The sequence below is a fragment of the Miniopterus natalensis genome, chromosome 14, assembly GCF_054644295.1.
Source record: "Miniopterus natalensis isolate mMinNat1 chromosome 14, mMinNat1.hap1, whole genome shotgun sequence".
NCBI lineage: Eukaryota > Metazoa > Chordata > Mammalia > Chiroptera > Miniopteridae > Miniopterus > Miniopterus natalensis.
The window spans coordinates 33,113,614-33,134,228 of NC_142094.1; the positions used below are offsets into that span (position 1 = coordinate 33,113,614).

The 20,615-nt window shown below is 36.6% G+C and overlaps 1 protein-coding gene across 2 annotated transcripts in view; it reads right to left on the reverse strand.

Annotated features, from left to right (window-relative positions):
- Window positions 1-2,129: 2,129 nt before the first annotated feature.
- PRKG1 (protein kinase cGMP-dependent 1) overlaps window positions 2,130-20,615 on the reverse strand; it is a 949,780-nt gene continuing 931,294 nt past the window's right edge. For both annotated transcript variants that reach the window (XM_087824419.1, XM_016220747.2), the window contains exons 13-18: window positions 15,424-15,565; window positions 14,032-14,195; window positions 11,020-11,142; window positions 10,872-10,934; window positions 9,720-9,786; window positions 2,130-6,637 (exon numbers count right to left, since the gene is read on the reverse strand). In XM_087824419.1, coding sequence (XP_087680545.1) covers window positions 6,539-6,637; window positions 9,720-9,786; window positions 10,872-10,934; window positions 11,020-11,142; window positions 14,032-14,195; window positions 15,424-15,565 — 658 coding nt within the window. In that variant the 3' untranslated portion in view covers window positions 2,130-6,538. The remainder of the gene's footprint in view (window positions 6,638-9,719; window positions 9,787-10,871; window positions 10,935-11,019; window positions 11,143-14,031; window positions 14,196-15,423; window positions 15,566-20,615) is intronic.

Sequence of the window (20,615 nt, forward strand, 5' to 3'; positions counted from 1 at the left end):
GAATCATGCTCTCCCTGAGAACTGTAAATCCCCCAATCCCATGATTAACATAATTTTTACTGAGGCCCTTTGCTTCTCAAGCCACCAACCCTGGTTCTTCTAGATTTCAAAGTCTCCACCCAAGTTGCACCAATTTTAGATGGTCTGGGTTCTGAGCATGCTTCTTCCCATTACCCTGATAAAATGCATCTTTGTGTTGTAGAGTTGAAGGTCAAAGGACTAGGCATGTCAGTGAATTCATCAAGTCTTTACTGCAGTATTACTGCCCCTCATTCAGGGCCTCAAGACCTTTCCGGTTATCTGCTACCCGAGAGCGGGTTATTCGCGGTGCCAAACTCAGCTGCAGCGGCGAGGGCAGGTCTTGGCTGCTTCTGTGTGCGCTACTTGTATCTGTCAGAATGGGCAAGGTTATGCTGCTGACGTAGGTAAAGCCAAAATCTTAGTGGTTCCAAGCAACAATATAGTTCACCTTAAAGCCTTTGTGGGTTGGCCAAACTAAGCTGCTTGTTAAAAATCCAGATTCCTGGGCTATCCCTCAAAATAACTGTGAGTGATCCTGGAAACCTATATTTTTGCCGTATTTCCCACATACATTTTATGACATTGATGCTTGAAAAACACTGGTCTAGAACATATGCCTTGAGCCTGTCCATCAATTTTTATGAAATCTGTGGCCAAACTTTGGGGTGTTAGGAATTCCTTGTTTTCTTTTTTTCTTTCTTTTTGCATGAAGTTGAGACTGAACCTGTCTGGCTTTGCTAATTGGCCTGCGGATGGATTTGCCTTTTGTTCCCTAGCCTCACCTTGGGTGAAAAACAGAGATGCCAGAGGTAAACATTATTCTTTTATAGATTTAGTCCTTTGGAGTTGGAAAGATAGAGTATGGAAGAGAGGAAATCCCTAAACAAGACTCCCAGGAAAGACTATCAGTGCGGTGGTTGTCCTGGATTGTGCGTGTGACACATTTACGGCTCTAAGTGAGAATCTGAGGGTAGGTCTGCAAGCGTAACGTGGAGTCAACTTGGACGATGAGACTATCAATACGTTCATCTCAGACAAACTTACAATTGATTCTTGTTGTCATAGTTGAATAATTGTGCAGTGATTTACTTCAATGGCAGTTACTACGTACAAGATGTGACAGTGGCCTGGATGCAATAGCCTCTCCATCACCAGCTTTCCTGCCCCATCGCCATCCCCCCAGCCACGTCCCTAATGATTATTGACCTGCATGCCCTCCTAGAAAACAGTGTGATTAATACGAAAATAACCAGCCAGGATCAAAGGGGACCATTCTTAGAGCAGGGTTATGGAAATCACAAAACTTAAAGTTGGGATACTAAAAACTTTTTACTTCACTTCTATTTGCAGGAGAAACAAAATTATTGGCTGTGCCCGACTAACATAGTATTTTAAAAAGTTGTTCTATTGGCTCTGTCTGAGAGCTCTACCTGGATCGAGTTTGTAGTATTCATTAAAAAGGGGTTTCAGCTCATCATCACTGGCAATATGTGAATAAGACAAAGGCAATCAGAGTAAGGGGGTCTTTATGTTGCAGTCAGTTTTTAAGGTGTGTACCATTCACTGAAGTGAGAAACACAGGATGTATGTTCACCAGGATTTTGCAGAGTTGAGTTTGTTGCAATTGTATTGTTCTCTAAGTTTATATTTATGCATAAGAAGCTTTCCAGAGGGATCAGGTGAACAAACCTTAGACAAAGATTCATGAAGTTACTTGTCATAGGAAGAATTCCCTTGTAGCATGTAGCATTATAGGAGAATTGTCCCTTTGATGGTTTGTCTTGTTCAGAGTTTGAAAAGTGCTAGTTCCAAGAAGGTGTGTGTTGCTGGAGCATAGAAAACTGCTAATTTTCAGTGAGTATCTACATTTGCTTTGCTCTTCACACTGGATGACCTAATATTATCTCTATTGAATCCTTTAATCCAATTTGTTGGACTAGTTTTATATTAGCTCATAATGCATACTGGGTGGAGGGCACTTGGTTGTAAGTATTTCCTACTTTGTTACAGTGACATTCTTCAATAGCCTATACAGTATTTCAATTTTAGTATGATACATATATCAATTCTATTCTTGGAATCTTGTCTGGAATTAAACATCAACTAAGTTCAAAAGTAATTATTCTTTTTTATTTCAACTCTATAAAGTATACAACAGGCACTGGGCAATTACAGCTGCAGGAAAAATACAGAGCAAATCAAAGCAGGTTAAGTTTATGAAAAAGTTTTAATCTACATCAAAAGAGTGCAAGTGGTCAGTGACCATTTGATGACAGTTGTTGCATTCTGACTAACAAAGAACTCTTTCATGTAGAACAAATTGTAAGAGGACCATCAAATAACCATAGCTGTAAGAGTACAAAAGAACTGACCAGTTGTAAAAACATCATACATTGAAATAAATTTGATCGATGGTGCTCAAAGAAATGTCCCTTTACTCGAGAAGCCCAGACCTCTGAGTCACTGTCAAGGTCCCAGAGCTCTGTCTGTTGCTGCAGGGGCCGATAGAGAGGAGGGCTAACGACACACTGTCAATGTTTAGCTTTCTAGGTCTGTTGGAAACTTGCCTCATAAATGATTTGCATATACAAGAACTCAGAGAAAGCATCCTGTTTTGTTGAGAGGTGCACCAAGGTACTTTTTCATCACTGGTTTCATAAGGAGGTTAGGTTAGCAGTCAGTCATCCTCTAATTTTTCTTTTGAGTTGGACCATTGTGAATGGAGTCTATAAAATATATTTGAACTTGATAGTGCTAATCTTTTAAACTGAATCTGCACAGCTTAGCAAAACAGGAATACCTGTATACAGACTGATAGTATGTCATATATTAATTTGACCTGCACATACATTTATACATTTCACAGAAATGACGCTGTATCTCATTAACAGATACACAGCTCTGGTACATTTAACAGAAATAAGAGAACGACTTCATCATTTCTGTAATTCATCAGTATTATATAATAAAGGCTTATAAATTGTTAGCAGAAAGAACTGTAAAACGCAGCAAGCTAAGAAAGGACAACATTTTGAGGTGTGTTTGTCTTTGTCATGCAGCATAACACCAAATTTGTTTTTTTTTTTAATAGGATGCCATGAATTTAAGGCACTTGCAACAATGCCAGATAGCCAGGTCATGTTCTAAACTATGGGACAGATGAGTAACAGTACAGTTGACATAATTTTCAATAATACTGACAATTATGACATTAATTCAAGTCTACTTATACCTAAAAACATTATTCAATACAAATAAAATGAAATAATAATGCTGTGAAACACTAAAAAATGTTATATGTACCACAAAATATCACACAAAAATATCTATTTACATAAATATCTGTCTGTGGTCCTATTGTGAAAGAAAACATTGTTATGGATAATGCAGAAATCACCTCTACTGCATGAAATCGTTTCTAATATCCTTAATTCCAATATGGTAGCTGACTTCTTTCATTTTAAGCTTACCATCAGTGTAGTCATTTAAAAAGAAAACAAGGAAAATTCAATAGTTACATTTATATATTATACATGTGTAGTTCACATGCATACCCCATGATTTTAAATAAAAATGATTTGTAAAGAACATAATCAAAATAAATGATTTAAATGCCACATGGATCTGATTCATATATTAATAACAAAGAAGGTACAAACATAAACGTCATTTATAAGAATTTTCTAGAAATCATTTTTTCTAATGTATTCAATCTATCTCATATACATTATTGTGATGTTCCTTTCCTTGGCAGTTTTCAGTTTTCCTGTGGGTCAAGATACACAGAAAGCCCTTATTTCCCATACTCAAAGTAGTAACAAGAAAGCCAGTTAACAAATCAAACAGGTTGTCACTATTCTAACTTATCCAGATGTTCTTTAGTGTAGGAAAACAGAGGGGATGTGAGAAATGGAGAAGTAAAGTGAGACACACTCTATGAAGCTGTCCATGAATTTTAGCCCTAGTGTCTTCATTGAGACAAGATTTAAATCCTTAAAATTCAATGTGGAAAATTAAATGAATGTTCTCCTTAGTAATTCTTGGATGATGTAGTTCACTTTAATTTTTGGGTGATTGCTTTAGACATCCTAATGCAATTCCACAGATGAAATGACCAAAGATGCAATAACAAGTGGGAGAAACTACCGACAGATACATTACACTGCACACTACTTGCTTCTCTACAGAACTTGCACATATTGGTTGTCTTAGACTTGAACCACAGTTCCAAAATCCATAGTAAGTGCTCATCTCTGGGGCTGTTGAGATATTGGAAAAGCTGCAGAAGCAGATTCTTTTACCTAATGACTAGGTAAATTTAATATTCTAGCACATCTTTAGCATGCCTAGCCCATTCTATCTTTTAACAAAAATCACTGAACATTAACTATAGTGTCAAAATTATATATTTTTTAAAAGCCCAATTAAAGCATTCTAAAACTTCTGAAATAGCATTTGTAGTTGGATTTTAGGCTGGTGTGTTTAATTTTATGTTCTAAAATCTGTAGAAGGAAGTGGATATCTTGATTTTGAGAAATTGTTTATAAGGGAGGGAAAAACTCCATTAACACAAAAATAACAATAACATCTTAGAATCAAAGTTGTGATTTAATTTTATGCTAATTATATATAATATGCCCTTACTACTTTTATTCTCCAAATGTTTCTTAGATTATTATATTTTGATAAGATACATTCTAAAGTGGTCTCAGTACAAACAATTCAAACCAAAATAATAATATGTACCTTCTTGGATGCAATATAATGATCTAAATGACCTAGGTGAACTTATTATTTTTTTTGCAGAAATGTCTATATTTGTATTTTTAAAAGAACTCTCTACTGGAAAAATGCAAACCACTATGTAATATACCAATTTTGCACGCAGTTCCAAATCGGGATGACAACTATGCATTTGTCTGAGTAGATATAATGCTATTTGCCCAGGAAAAGCTTCCCAATGGTTCTGTTACTTACCACAGCTAATAAGTGACCTGGACTGGCAACAAAGGACTCAGTTTAAATTGCTAATTCTTTTTCCCATGTCAAAAAAGCAAATCAGTTTGATATTCTCAAATCCAATCTTTTCTAGGTAGTATGATAATTCTAGGATTGTAATATTTTTGTTCTATTCAGCTGATCTTATTTTTAAGGAATCAGGATCCTGTGCTCTCTGCTTCCTTCCTACTTTCACAAGCACATGAACTCATAACAGCTAATTCATGAAAAGGTAACCAATACCTGGCCAAGCTCTTATCTCATTCACATAAGTAAGGTCTCTTATGTGGAGAATTGGAGAATCTCAATGATTTTGTGCTTTCTTCATTTTTGGTTCAGGCCTAAGACAAGCTAGTTCAGACAGTTTCTAATCACCTTTCTCCATCAACCCTAGACTATAAGTGAAATCTGACAGGAGTTTGGTTTGGTAAATCTGGTGAAAATGCTTGAGTCTCTGGCTACACATGTAATGATTAGAATCTGTGTGGTCTGTTCAGACACTGACATTTACAGAGGAAAGATATACATAGCACCTATATAGTTTTTATTTTATTTTTATTTTTTGGATGAATCTCTATCCCTCTCCATCCCGCCCCACCCTGACCCCAAGGGTTTATTTTTATAAAAGGGGATATTTTAAGCCTCAGTTTGAGGGTGTGTTAGGTAATAAATAAAAACCAATTGGCTGCTAGTCACTTAATTCCAGGACCATCTTTAAACACAATATTTAAAAAAATATGAAATGGTTGTGAATTGCTTTTTTCCCACTCTGTCATGCCAATTTATCAAAAAGAAACATATCATGCAGGTTGCTTTTTTCCAATCCTCTGTGAAAAACGCATATATACCTGCTATGAGAGTTCTCAGCAGAATCCATAGCAGTTGTGCTTTTAACATATCAATTTTTTTAAATCTGTCAGAAAGGAAAGGTAACATTCAGTCTTGTCATCAGCACTGCTGGGAAATGAAATCATGAAACTTCTAGCACTGGTTTGACATGAACTCTGTGACCAACAGATGTGTGGTCCTCTTTTGTACGGTATATACACCGGCCCGCGGTAATAGATCCTACAACCCTCACTTGAAGAAAGGGAAGAGCCCAGTTTTTGTACCATAGAAATCTATCGTACCCAATATATTACTTTTTGATCTTCTTGATAATTCTAGCAAGGTACATACTCTTTTACTAGATTGAAGTGTTTCTTACTGTCTTTCAAATTATAATCAGAGCGAAGCAAGATCATTGCAACAATAGGAAACATCTTTTTACTGGTGAAACGCTTTGCTTCAGGACCACCATGTCAACTGCTATTTTTAGGTTCAAACAGAAAACATGTAAAGAGCACTATTGTCATCTAAGCGATAAGTCCTAATGCCACTGGAGTTACTGGAGCAGCATCGATCAAAGGCATCATGGTGACCCCGAGCACTAATCTTCTCTCTTTCCCTCAGGTTTGCTGGCAGCTGTGTCTCAGAAAAAGCTGTCTTCAGCAAGGCAGAAGCAGGTAAGAGAAATACATTAGAAGTCTATGTCCCATCCTGAGTTGTCATCAGGTGGTGGTTCGTCATTGTCCTCAGGGAAACTGTCAAAATTGCTTGTGTCTGTGGGTGATGCAACCTAAAGACGAGAGAATGAATAGTAAAAAGGTGGTTGATTTTTTAGTAAAATCCCATGGTAGATTTTAAAATAACATTCTTTATTCATTCCCTAGTCAAATGACTGTTTTTTTGAGTGTCTACTAGGTAGCAGGTTTTGTCCTTTGTTGTACTGGGGGTCACAGAAGTGATTACAAATAAATATGGTTCTTGCCCTCATGCAGTTTATAATCTAGTAAGGAATATATAGCAATTATCTATAGATTTTGCGATTATATATTTGTTTTACAGTTTGGTTAGTGCTATGGGGGGGGGGGGGGAAGGTGCCATGAGAGTTAAGTGTCATCGTGGAAAGCCTCTTTGAAAAAGTGGTATTTTCAACCTAAGAATCAGTGCGTTCAGTAAAGAGGAAATAGCACATGCAAAGGTCCTGAGGTGAGAGAGAGCTCCATGTGTAAGTAACCAAAAGAGGCCAACATGGCTGTTGTATAAGATAGAAGGGGAGTGGAATGATAAGTGGGAGAAGTAGGGAGAAGTCAGGTTATATAGAGCCTTGTAGACCATCTTAAAGATTTTGTGTATTTATTCCAAGTATAATAATCAGCTATTTCTAAACTTAAGCAAAACTCTTGCAGATTTACTGGGCAAAGTTCAACCTGTAGGACATCAGTAAAAGCAGTGAAGAAACAGTTTAGTTTCCCTGATATTCTAATATTTAAAACCATTTACAGATAAAAATGTCCCCATTTAATGTTACCATTGCATACAAGGAGGGCCCCTGATAAGTTTCATTTAGGGTAGTTTAGGCATAATATTTATTCCTCCAAGTTTCTCATTCTCCTAAAACAAAACCTTATGAGTGCAGTGAGCATCTGTAATGCGAGAAAATGCTAATGGCATTTTTGTTTTGTTGGTGTTTGTGAATAAACATAAACATTAGCACAGAAATGAATCTCAGAAGGAAGGGAATGTTTCTGTATAAAGAGCAGTCCTGAGTTAGTCCCAGAAGGACATACAATGTAGAGGGCTGAGGACCACAGAGCAGCCTCTTCCCTTAGTTGGATGGAGCACATTTTCTTAGACATCTGCCGTATTGAACAAAAATATAAATGCAATAAATTAAAATTGGTTTCAAGTTACTTGAAACACCGTAGTCCCTTTAATAGAATGGCTACTTAACAAAAATCTTGATGTGTTAAAAGATAATCTATTTTTTTTTCCACCTAGAGTCTGATGAAAGAACAAAAGAACATAGTTGTGCCTACAAGTTCCTCAAAGTAATATGGGGCAGTACTTCATCTTTCTATGGCTGAGTGCTGTTCCATTGCCTGTAAGTAAACATCTTCATCTAATCATCCGTCGGAGGACATTTAGGTTGTTTCTATGTCTTGGCTATTATGGCTAATGCTCCAATAAACGCAGTGGTACAAATAACTTTATGAATAAGTGTTTTGAAAATGTTGGGGGTAGATACCCAGAAGAGAGATTGCTGGGTATTACAGGTGCTCTAGTCTTAACTTTTCGAGGAACCTCTATACTGTTTTCCATAGAGGCAGCACCAATTTATATTCCTACCAGCAATGTGCCAGGATCCCCTTTTCTCCACACCCTCTCCAATGCTTATTTCTTGTTTTGTTGATAACAGCCATGATAACAGGTGTGAGGTGGCATCTCACTGTGGTTCGATTTGCATTTCCCTCATAGTTAGTGAAGTTGAGCATCTTTTGATGTATCTGTTGGACACCTGTATGTTTTGTTATGGAAAATATCTGTTCAAGTCCTTTGCCTATTTTAAAATTGTTTTTTGTGGGTGTTTTGTTTTTTTTTGCTATTGTCGTTGAGTTATATGAATTCTTTATATGTTATGGATATTAGAACCTTATCAAAGGTAACATTTGCAAATATTTTCTCCCATTTGGTTGGTTGCCTTTTTGTTTTGTTGATGGTTCCTTTTGCTGAGCAGAAGCTTCTTAGTTTGATGTAGTCTAATTCACTTATTTTTACTTTACTTCTATTGTTTTGGGGATCAAGTTCACAAAAACCCCTTTGAGACCAAGGTCCATAGTTTAAAATACTTAGAAGAAAACAGGGGTACTATTGTTTTAGGTCTTATATTAAAATCTTTAACCCATTTTGAGTTACTTTTTGTGTAAGGCATCAGATAGTTTCATTTTTTGCATGTAGCTTTCCAATTTTCCCAATGCCATTTATTGAAGGGGCTTTCCTTTCTTCATTGTATACTTTATTGAAAATTAGTTGCCCAGATATGTGTGGATTTATTTCGGGGCTCTCAATTTTCTTCCATTTTTTTCTGTGTCTATTTTTCTGTAATACCATATTGTTTTAAATATGGTGGCTTTGTAGTATAGTTTGAAGACTGGGGGAAAAAAAAGTAATATGGGAACAAGGGAAGAGGAACCATGTGGGGGCATAAGTGAAACAATATTGGCCAGAAATGCACAGTGTTGAAAATGGTTGCTGATCTGATGACCATACTCTACCAGAAACCAAAGGGCAAAGGAATGCTTTGATGTGGCTCCTATGGTTTAGGCTCTTGGGGACAGAGCAAGATAGAGAGTAAATTGGAATCATAAACAAAAAATAACACACATTGTCCTAACTCATCCAAGTATACTCACATACATACTCTTATGTAGAGAGAACATATATGTGAAGAAACTTAAAGTACACATATTTCTGGTAATAATTCATGAATGTGACTAATTCATTAAAATTGCTAATACATTCTTATTCTTGGGTAATGATGTATAAAGTTTATAATGGAAAAAGCACACCTGGTGGCTGGAGATTCATTATACTCTTCTGTCTACACCAATATATATTTAACACGTATAATACTAAAAGTCAACTTTTATTCATAAATAAAAGAAACTTAAATTAGAATGAATAGCTAAAAAATATAACGGTAAATTATATATATAATAACCATCCCCTAGGATTTTTAGATGTAATTATTTTAATGTAGTACTTCTATTGTTTATTTAATCTGCTCATAGGATAAAACTTTAATGATAACAGATCTTTGATGACTGACAAACACCTTCATGTACATCACACATAGACAGACCGGAAAGTCTACTTACACTTGGTATTATAGGAGGTGTCAAGGTGCCTTTTCTTAAGCCTTCCCAATTAAAGCCCTCAAACCATCTAGGAAAGGAAGAAAAGTAAGAGAGTTAAAAGCATTTCACCTCAGTTCAAACCTTCTCAATGCAACACACATAATGTCCATGACTGATAGAAAGCAGTTAGGGAAACATCTTCAAGGTGACAAAAATGTTTTCTATTTAATTGCAGATTTTTTAAAAAAGAGCTTATTTTGTGGAATGCATCTTCCAAAAAATCGAATTGTCAACTCTTTAGACACCAATTAGAAAGCAATTCCTTTTTATTCTAGTAATTTCAGTCAAGATGTCTGCATAACCTTGTTCCTACACTATCATTATAACCTTAAAAATGTCATAACAAGCTTGGCCCTGTGTCTTACAGAATATTTTATTTTAAGGAGGTGGAATCAGGCATGAAAATCAGGACAGAAAATTATCTTCCCATCTTTGTCACTAATTCATTAGGCAGCCTCAGTTAATTAACCTTTCACATCTCATTTTACTCCCCCCCTCCCTTTTTTTTTTTTTAATACAATGAAGATAGTTTGTGTACAGCTTTTCTCTGGAAATGTGGACCAAATAACACAAAGGGTTTTTTTGTTTGCGTGGTTGGTTGTTGTGTTTTTGTCTTTGAAAGAGTTCACCATTAGCAAATGCTTACACCAAAGTCTTATCAGACCTTTGAGATATTCATAGGTATTTTAGTATATAAATTACTCCGGTAAGAATGTGAATTTCCTGTGACTGTTACAGAAACAGACAAACGGGGAAAAACAGTGTGGTCTTAGGTTAGCTCTAGAACATCCACCAACAAGCATAAGGTCTGATATTTAAGGTGCTCTATTTATTTGTAAAGACTATATTCTGTACTTTTTTTCTGTCATATTATTTAATTAGGAAATGGTTGGAAAATGTATTTTGGATCTAGTCTAGGAAATATGACGATATGGTGGAGGGTTTTGTTTTTAACATTCTGGTAGGGACAGAATCCCAGAAATAAAATATACATTTCTTCTGGCTAATTGTATCAGTTATTAACCACTAACCTAAAAAAACCAACAGCCTGGGGAAATGCTTGTTAGGTTTTCTGAACTCTCGAGCTTAAAATTTCAGGGAAAGAATACTTACTTGTGCTTTTGAATGTCTTTCACTCCATTTTTCAAATTCCCTAATCTTTCTGATGGGTTGTCCCTAAAAAAATAATAATAATTGATAAGAAATCTAATTTTGTCCCACATTATAAGCCTTTCAAAAACATTATAATTGAAATGCTTACCTGCATAGTTTTTTAATTAAATTAGCAGCATTTTTGGCAATCTTCTTTGGAAATTCTATCATGTCAATCCCTCTCAATATGATGTTATAGGTTTTCATAGGATCTGGGCCTGAGAAAGGTGGGCTGCAAGAATGTGAGACATGAAAAGACATATTACTTTTATTTTCTAAATAAGAAAACTTAAATTTTTATAACTCCATAAGTGACATCAATTCTTATTTTGGGGCTTATATTGGGATGATAATGGAATAAAACTTGATTAATAGCAAAAGTGTGGAAGTCTTTCTAAGTAAGCCACTTAGCAAGACCGCAAATAGGTCAAGTTTGTCTGCTGTTTCCCTCATTTCTGTGTAGCTGGAATAGATTAATTGAATCTAAACCTAAAACTGGAGATGAATTCATCTTTTCCTGAGTCAGACTGTGAATGCAAGAAAGGAATTGGTGTATGTAGAAGGTGGTTGTAGTTGTGAGAGGGGTAGAGAATGGGTCCTCTTGGGCCCTTTCTGATTGCTAACCTCAAATGGGGTAGCTACCCTGAAGAATAGAATAGGCAAGGTTAGGAGGAAGGGAGCAAGTGGGAAATTCAGGATCCTTCACTAGGATTTGTTGCCTTAGAAAACCTCTCATTGATCCTTCACTAGGATTTGTTGCCTTAGAAAACCAGATCATTGATTTCACTTGCCCTCAATTCTTGGTGTTCAGGAGACACATGGCTCATAGGAAAGCCCCACCATGTTCTCTGAAATCTTATCATTCTTGCCACTCTCCCTTTATTTGCTCCCTTATCATTTACTGGCCAACATGATAGGCCTTAAAAAGAAGAAGTGGCATATCTGTCTGAGATCGCCTTCTCCTCAGTTCCTCTGCCATTCTGTAGCGCTTAACTGCATCTCTACATTAACATTCCTTGCTTCTCTTGTTCACCTGATGTATGGAAATCGCTTAGCCAGTTTTTAGTTTTATTTTCAGCAAAAGTTGTTGCATAAGTAGCTACAGTGTGTTCATGGAAGAAGGTGAGTTCAATATCCTCTTGCATTGCCATCTTGAGTCATATCCCTCCCTCAGTGCATTTATTTTTAACCGTAAGTAGTTTTTATGATATAAGTATGTATGGTAATAAATTAAGTTCAGCTTTGGTCATACCGCACAGATTGTGATTTATAGTGCTTTATTTTTATTAATGTTTTGCTATTCCATAAACTCTATGACCCTGTGGTTATTTTAAAAAGTGCTTTTTAAATTTTCAAGTGTTTAAACTTTTTCTTTTAAAATCTTTGTATTAATTTCTAATTTTACTCTATATGTCAGTCAGGCATTTGGACCTGTGAAATTTCTACTTGAAACAATTAAGAATTCTTCTGTTAAGAATTTTTTTAGAGTTCAGTATATACCATGTTTTAAGAACATGGTATCATTTTTTCTTTATTACTCATGGAATAATGATGGTAGAAAATTTTTAAATGCATAAGGACAAATAGAAATTACCATGGTTAACATTTTAGTCTAGTTATTAATGGTTGATATTTTAACTTTTAGTTAATAGAGTTTTCCTCCATTCATTATATAATTGGTTTTTATAGCAATTCAAAAAATACCAGAAAGGTGTTAAATTCAACCTTTTCTATTGTCCAAATCTTTTATATACTTACACATCTACAAAATGCATCATATATTTAAAACAGTCTACCTTTATGTCAATGGCAAATGTTAAAGAAAACTGGGTTAAGTCACAGATAATTTATTTAAAATCAACATATAAGTTTTAAGAGTAATAATTTAGTGTCTACAAATAAAACTAAAAGCACAGCTTAACTATTCTTGGCAATGACAGGAAGCACTCCGTGAATGCTGACAGCTACTACTGCTACTATGTTCTAGACACTCTTCTAAGTGCTTCATATATTCACTAAATCCTCACTAAGGACAGTGAGTCTTACGGCTTCCTCTCATTTTCACTGTAGCCACTAAAGTCTCTTAACTAATTCTTTCGCATCCCACTTCATGCTTAACCCTTTCTTCCCACTGTCCCTACCTTATTCTGGGCTCTCAGCTTCCGAGATCTAAATTATTGAAACAGTCTTCAAAGTAGCCCATCCAGCTTCTGATTTGCCCTTTGCCCTACACGTTTCTGCTAGCTGTTTTTCCTTAAATATCACAACACATACCACTCCTTTGTCAGAAAATACTCAATGATTTCCTCCCTGGATGGAGTTCAAACATTCAAATATAACAATCATGATCCCTGAAAGGACACTAATTGACTTCCCATCTTTTTTCTTTTTTTTTTTGGACATGAACCATCTTCATGACTTGGCCCACTACGGCTTCTCTGTTTAAGTCATGTGTCACTTCCAGGAATGCCTGCGCCCCTTGCTCACTCTCTGAAGTCTTTTCTTCTTCGAAATCCTCCTGGGATCAACCCCAGCCTTCTGAACTCTGTAGATCATGATGATCCCATTGCTCGTTTCCCTGAGTGCATGGCTTGTGGGTGTATTTGATTTTCTTTTCCTTGAGAGGTTTATAGTGTGCTTTATACTTGGTAGTATCCACAGTACCCTTTTTCTAGTTGTTTATGACTAAAGCATTATTACATAAAAGACCTGAAAAGCATTCAAATTTCATTTAGATATAACAACTGCTAAGAGGCCCTCTTATTTATATAAGTAGTTGACTCTATATATTTTTATACAACTGTAATTTCCCCTTGCTTCTTTGCTGGCTAAATGACTAGGCGCCAAGGTCTCACAGAAAGATACCAGCGCATCCCATATTCACATGCATCTAAGGCAGCAGCAATAATGGGACCAAAAGTTGCTGTTTGAGTTCATTACCCTCATCTGCCTCATTTTAAACTTTGTTTTATGAACTCCTGGTCATCTCTATAACTAATTGAAGTGTGGCAACAAGATATGGTGAAAAGTGCTTTAAGATGGTCTAATGACAGTGACAAAGGCAGGTGTGTGGCTGTTTTCTGGTCTATTTTTATCAGAAGTTCTCTATCAATGTCCATACCTGCCAGTCAGGAGTTCATACATTAGAATTCCCAGTGACCAATAGTCGGCTGAAATGTCATGGCCTTTGTTCAGGATGATCTCTGGGGCTACATACTCCGGAGTCCCACAAAAAGTCCATGTTTTCTTTCCAAATCCTATTTTCTTTGCAAAGCCAAAATCAACCTTACATAGAGCGAAAAACAAGATATGTTAAGCCACTTCTGATTAAGTTTAAAAGCAAGATGTTACTTTGCTGAAGTACACCAATGATAATAATAAAAAAATAATACAATCAGATGTAAGTTATAGTTCTGTCTTCTAAAAGGAGTCATCCATTTTCCAGACAAAGCCTGCCTGACCAAACTTGGTTTCAACAGGGTAAGTTGAAATCTGAGTAGATTTCAATTATAAATAAAGGCAAATTTTCTTTCTGGAAATACTTTCCGTTTTTCCTTTGTTGATGCCAGTGGATGCTGGGGCATAAACAAATAATTTCTCCTTTACTCAAAAATTTTAAAGTCTAGAAAATATGTCAAGTAGGTTCAACTAGAGTATATATATCTGCTGGATTTAATGAAAGTGATAATTCATTTAGTATTAATTCAGAAGACACTTTACTGTTGAAGAAACGAATAAAATTATGAGATCAATGACTGCTCCTGATAAACACAAACAGATATAAAAATGAAGATGTTTCCTTTATTTTTCTAGAAACCTTTTGATGGAGACTCAAGTGAAGAAAATCTCTATTTTCCTAAACAATTTGGTTGAGAATACAAATAATTAACCATCATTTATTTGATTTCTTTGAAAATCTTATGCTAAATAAAAATTCTCGAAGTTAAAAAATTGAATCAGGTACTAACAAGAATCAAAGCCCTCAAAAGTCATGCATTTTAAAAAATATAAATAAATAAGAACTTACGTTCTTCAATAAGTCTTTAGTTTTTGACTAATTTTTAAAAAATATTACTAGTACTACCATTATTATTAACATGGTCTAGATACAATTGTCTGCGAAGCCCAGTTTTTCCATTTTTATTGTTCTTAATTCTAAAATATTAAAATGATTCACAATTTTCCATAATATAAAAATACAGTCCCTTTGGATGGCAGAGAACCAGCTAGAAAAAGAACCTCTATAGAGCTCTTGTAGGTCTATGAACACATGCCAGCAAGCATTAGTCCACTTCAGCATGTTTTGCCAGGATATTATTAATTCACACCTAGCCAATTTAATTTCTCATAACTTTAAAGAATAGTTACAATAAAACAGTAACACCAAAACCTGCTTTTAAGAAGAGTTCTAATATGTAAAAAGAAAAATGAGATTTTATGTTAGCAAATGCACGCAGCTTTATAAACCAGTATTTTAAAACTTCAGGGCAGAAAATGTGTGCAGTACACTGACCAGTTTGGCGTAACCTCGGTGATCCAGGATGAGATTTTCTGGCTTGAGGTCCCTGTAGATGATTCCTTTGGAATGCAGATAGGCAAAAGCTTCTACCACACATGCTGTGTAAAATCTGGTTGTAGAATCTTCAAATGACCCTCTGAGATACAGGAAATGGAAAGAAAAGTATATAAGACATGTTTCTCTAATAAGGTTTTATTTTCCGTTTCACGTTATTCCTGTAAAAAAATGTGACCCCAGAGACCAGATCCTACTGGCCAAATGTCAATAGAATTGGGTTTTCAAAGGCATCTGTGGATCAAATGAAGGAATTCTTTGCCCTTATGAACAGGATAGGTTAGTCTAACTTCCTGAAAACTTTGAAGATTTTTAACACATACCAAGTTTCATGGACCTGGTGGCTTCCTCCCCGTGGCCTGCTATGATCTAAAAAGTTATAGTTACCGTGGTGGGCAGAAGAGAGGCAAATCTTACTATAGACCTTGTCTTCCAAGGGGTGTTTTTTAAAGGGGAGTTTTTGAGTTTAGCCATATGTATTCACAAAGGGCTTATTGTTTAATCTTTGTAAATACTATAGATACGGTTCATGAGACTGTGATTAGAAGTTGATATTTTCAAGGACCACTTTGGAAATGAGTTGGGATGCTTCTGATACAATCATATCGCAAGCTAAATTTTCTCCTATGTTTGAAACTGATGTCAAGACAAACAATACCTGTTTCTTACGCTGCTGCCTTCTTTTTAGAAAGACAGAAGGAGCTGAAAGACAATTAGAAGAAAAAGGTAATTGGATGGGAAAGCTTATTAGTAAGCTTGATTATGATGTTTAGCAGAAAAGCTCTCTTTGTCTCTCTGTCTCTGCCTCTTGTGTATTTATTTAATGAAATAATTATAAAGGGAAAGACCTTGGCATCTGAGGTTAACTCCTTGGTTCTAGGCCAGGACCTTTATACTTTAACTATTTTTAATTGAATTCCTTATAAAGATCAACTATGGTTTTTTCCCTCTTTTCCCAGCAGTAAACACAATTTAACCATTTCATGATGATACAGGAACATCAGTGTGAACATCAGCTCTCGAGCGGTTACATGGCTAAGATGTACCATGAGAGCCAGCACTTGGGCAGTTTTAGGAGATGCGCAACAAAGCGGAGCTCCAGAACGTGCTTTCATGAGCATCACCGAGGCCAGTTTGCATTTTGATGACATTGGCTTCTTTTTTCAGTACTCAGAAGGAAACTCTAACACATTGGGAAGAAAAATATATCTGCTGTTTTATAAAATTAATCAGTGAATCCAAGGCGAACACAGCCACCTTCAGGTCATTTTTTAGAAATATTGTGTCTTCCAGAAAGGTATTCTTCATTTCAACCCCTAAAGTCCCCTGAGTTGTCACTGAAATAATTAGCTCTTCCCCAAAGAAATCTTTCTTTGGAAATACAATCTGAGACATGATGATATCTCTTCTTGATAACTAGAATGTTAACTGTGATTACTAAGATTTTAGTACCTCTCTTCAACACTATCTGAGTAAAACAACTGTGAATTATAAGGACAAGAAAAAGTTTGAGAAAAATTGCACCTATATTAGAAAATGAATAATATGCTTTATGCTGCCATTGCCTTCTGACTTGGAGTTATCTTTGCCAAGTTAACGCTATATAACCCTGTGTATTGGGAAATGGGGTTTAGGTAGTACCTTTAAGGTCCTGTCCTTTCATCTTTGTGCTTAATTATGCAGGTTTGTCTATCAAAAGCAGTATATTTCTTTCAGCTGGAGAGATTATTTGTGTTAAATAGTAATCCACAATAGATAATTACTGGTCTATACATAATAGATAATAGATCATTTACGCAGAGCTTGAACTCGTTGAGTGCTGTATGTGACTGCATTCCTCCTCAATGGAGAGCTCAGCAAAGCAAAAGCAAAGCAAAACAACAGTACACAGAGTAGAGCCTTATCTTATTTCACATTACATATTTTGTTTTAATAAGAAAATTGATTACTTCCTTGTACAAGGACTGTCTACATATAATTTGGGTGGGCCTTTTGAAATCCTACAAATTCTCTATTACCGTTAGAGGAGATACTTTCTGCAGCTGTGACTTTGGGCAACATATCTCTGTTTTCCTTAATACTCAGTTGTTAATGGAACCAAATGAGCAAATGCATTGTTAATGAAGACTCTGCTGAAGGGTACTCATATTATATTCTGAATAAGCTGATCATTAGCAGGAAGATGAAAATTCTTAATACAACTCAAAGCCATCAGAGGGGGCTATAGGTTAGGAACATGGACTCTGAAGTAAGAATCCTGAGCTCAAATCTAGGTTTCACTTACTGTACAACTAACTTTCTGGGTCTGTGTTCTCCTCTGCAAAATTAGACCAATAAAAGAAACTATTTCATTGAGTTGTCATAAGAATTGATGCATACATTTAAAATAAGTACCTGGCATACAACTGATACTCAATAAATTTAATAGCCAATATAAGCACCAAAAAGCTCTTCTTTAGCTACCGTTTTAATGTAGGAAAAGTGACTGGCACAGGTCAGGTCTAAAGTCTTTGGGGGCTGAGGAGGGGAGTTTACAACACTAATTATCTATTTTTGAGTATTTGCCACTTCTCACTGCCAAGGCTAACAAGTCAACTTTGAAGAGTCTAATGCTAATGCCTGTTCCTTTTACTTTTTCATGGTTTTCACAAATGTATGGACAAAAATTACTCTTTTATTGCCTGCCAATCAAAAACATTTTTTCATCACTGTGTGAACTGACCACAAATCATAAATCTTTGGGTCTTCAGTTCTCGACAGCTCTGTTTATTTGTTTCATGATTTATCTTCTTCTGAGCCACTCTGAAATTTGGAAGATCCTAGAAAGCTGGTTTCCATTCGTTCAACAGATTTATACTCAAAGACTCCCATATAGAAATATATTTGCAACTGCTTTTAAAAATTAAGTGAAAACCTTTCCATGTTATATGACAAATTGGCAGAACATATGGCCACAAAATGTTTATCTGAGACACAGTTTCATCGCTAAGCTTTTGATGTACATAATTTAGGATTTTAAATCCTCTTTTAGAAAGCAGTCACAAAGCATTGTATAAGGGTGACACAAAATGAAAAATTACTATTAGAATTGGAAATGACAATATAAATTTGAGCTAAATATAAACGAAAGCTTGTTTTATCAACACTTAGAAAGTGACTTAAAGAAATAAATCACTCTGCCTCATAGCTCTCTGAAATAATAAATTATGGCTTGACAGGGGTGCCATTTCAATTTTATACCCTTTTGGGGAATGGGCAGTTATTTTAGCGAGGTGGTGGTATATAACAAGTTTTACAAAGAGAATTAGACAGTTATGTATACGTATTGATGGTCACATATTAAAATCAAATCATTATGTTTAATCCACTTGTCATAAACTGAGTCCTGAAATGGCAAAATGTAACAAAGACAAAGCATCTCTCACCCAAAGATAAGTTCCCTCCTTTCATGGGCTGGTAATAATCATTAATGAATGTACAAGCATGAATTATCTTGCAACCTGTGCAGGTTTCTTGCCAACTGTAAAGTTTGGGAGGATAAATATGAAAACACTCATTTTTTGGAAATACTTTCAATCTGTACTACCTATTATTAGATCATTTAAGGTGGAATATAAATAATCACCCTCCACAGGACTTCTGGTCAAGATGGGAAGTAGAAAAATGCTGTGGAGACCTCAGGGCACCAGTGTCAGGAAGAGGAGTCTGTAACTTCTGGCTGTGAAAATCAGTGTGCAGTGGATTCCAAGCAAGACTGAGGGCTGCTGGAGCCCCAGGCATTTCCCTTTAGGGGCTGTGCATGGATTCACTTGCTCACAAACAACTAGCTTCGGGCTCCAGCGCAGAGGCAGAGTGCCAGGAACATATAGGGAGGAACTGATTGACTGGCTTCAGGGTGAGTGCTGGAGGAGCAGGGGTCAGAGGCTGTCTCTGGAGACCGAAGTGCTGGCAGGCACAGGCAAGTGCCAAATCTGAGGTCTCCATTAACCTGGATAATACCATTCTCCTCACTCTGGTGATTACCTGAGACCCTGCCACACCCAATTCACATGTCCAGCTGAATCTCTTCCAGTGGCTTCCCCGCATAAGTGGATTATTTTGGCTCAGACATTCCTAAAATCTCTCAAAGGCCCACAAACCCCAAACAAGCAGCAGCTAGACTCTGTGTGCCCTTTACTTCTTGCTAAAAGTGTTCTCAAGCCTGGCACAAGAGGCTACTAGTCTCACTTTGCACTGTAACTCCCATCAGGTGGCCCCAAGCCTGGCATAAGCTGTTACCACTGTTGGCCTAGAGCATAGCTTCAACTAAGCAGCCATAAAGCCAGAACAATAAATGGCTGGCCTCAGCCTACATTGTGGGGCTCACCAAAGGGTCCCAAGCCCAGTACTAGTGGCATCCAGCCTCAGTTCACAGTATAGCTTTTCCCAAGTGCCTCCAAGCCAAGCACTAGCAGCAACCAACTGTAGATCACTTTGTAGCTTCCACTGGGTGGCCCCAAGCTGGGCACAAACAGCAGCTGACTTTGGCCAACACCAGAGCCCTTCTGAAGAACCTACAGAACCTACACACCTGGTGCCCAGCTTCAGATCACACAAGAGCACCACCTAACCAGCTCCACAAATGACAAACCCAAAGGGTGGACTACGCTGGCACCAGAGCCTCGCTAAAGCAGCTCTTGCTCCATGAGGTCAGCTCCTGCACAACAGCTTGTCCTCTGTAGTAATGGCCGGCCCTCAAAGTCAGCCTGAGAATCAATCCCCCCAGTGATGTGTCAGTGGAAATCAAGACTCATTACAATAGGAGGGCACACACACAAGGGACACCCTTGGAATACCAGGCTCAAGTGACTACGGAGACTGCACCATTGGGCCCCACAGGACACCTACTACATAAGGTCATTCTGCCAAAACCAGAAGATGTAGCAAATCTGCCTAATACATAGAAACAAACACAGGCAGTCAGCCAAAATGGGAGACAAAGAAAAATGTTCCAAATGAAAGAACAGGACAAAACTCCAGACAAAGAACTAAAAGAAATGGAGACTGGCAATCTACCAGATACAAAGTTCAAAACACTGAAGATAAGGATGCTTGATGAAATGAGGGGAAGAACAGAGTTTAAAAAACGATAT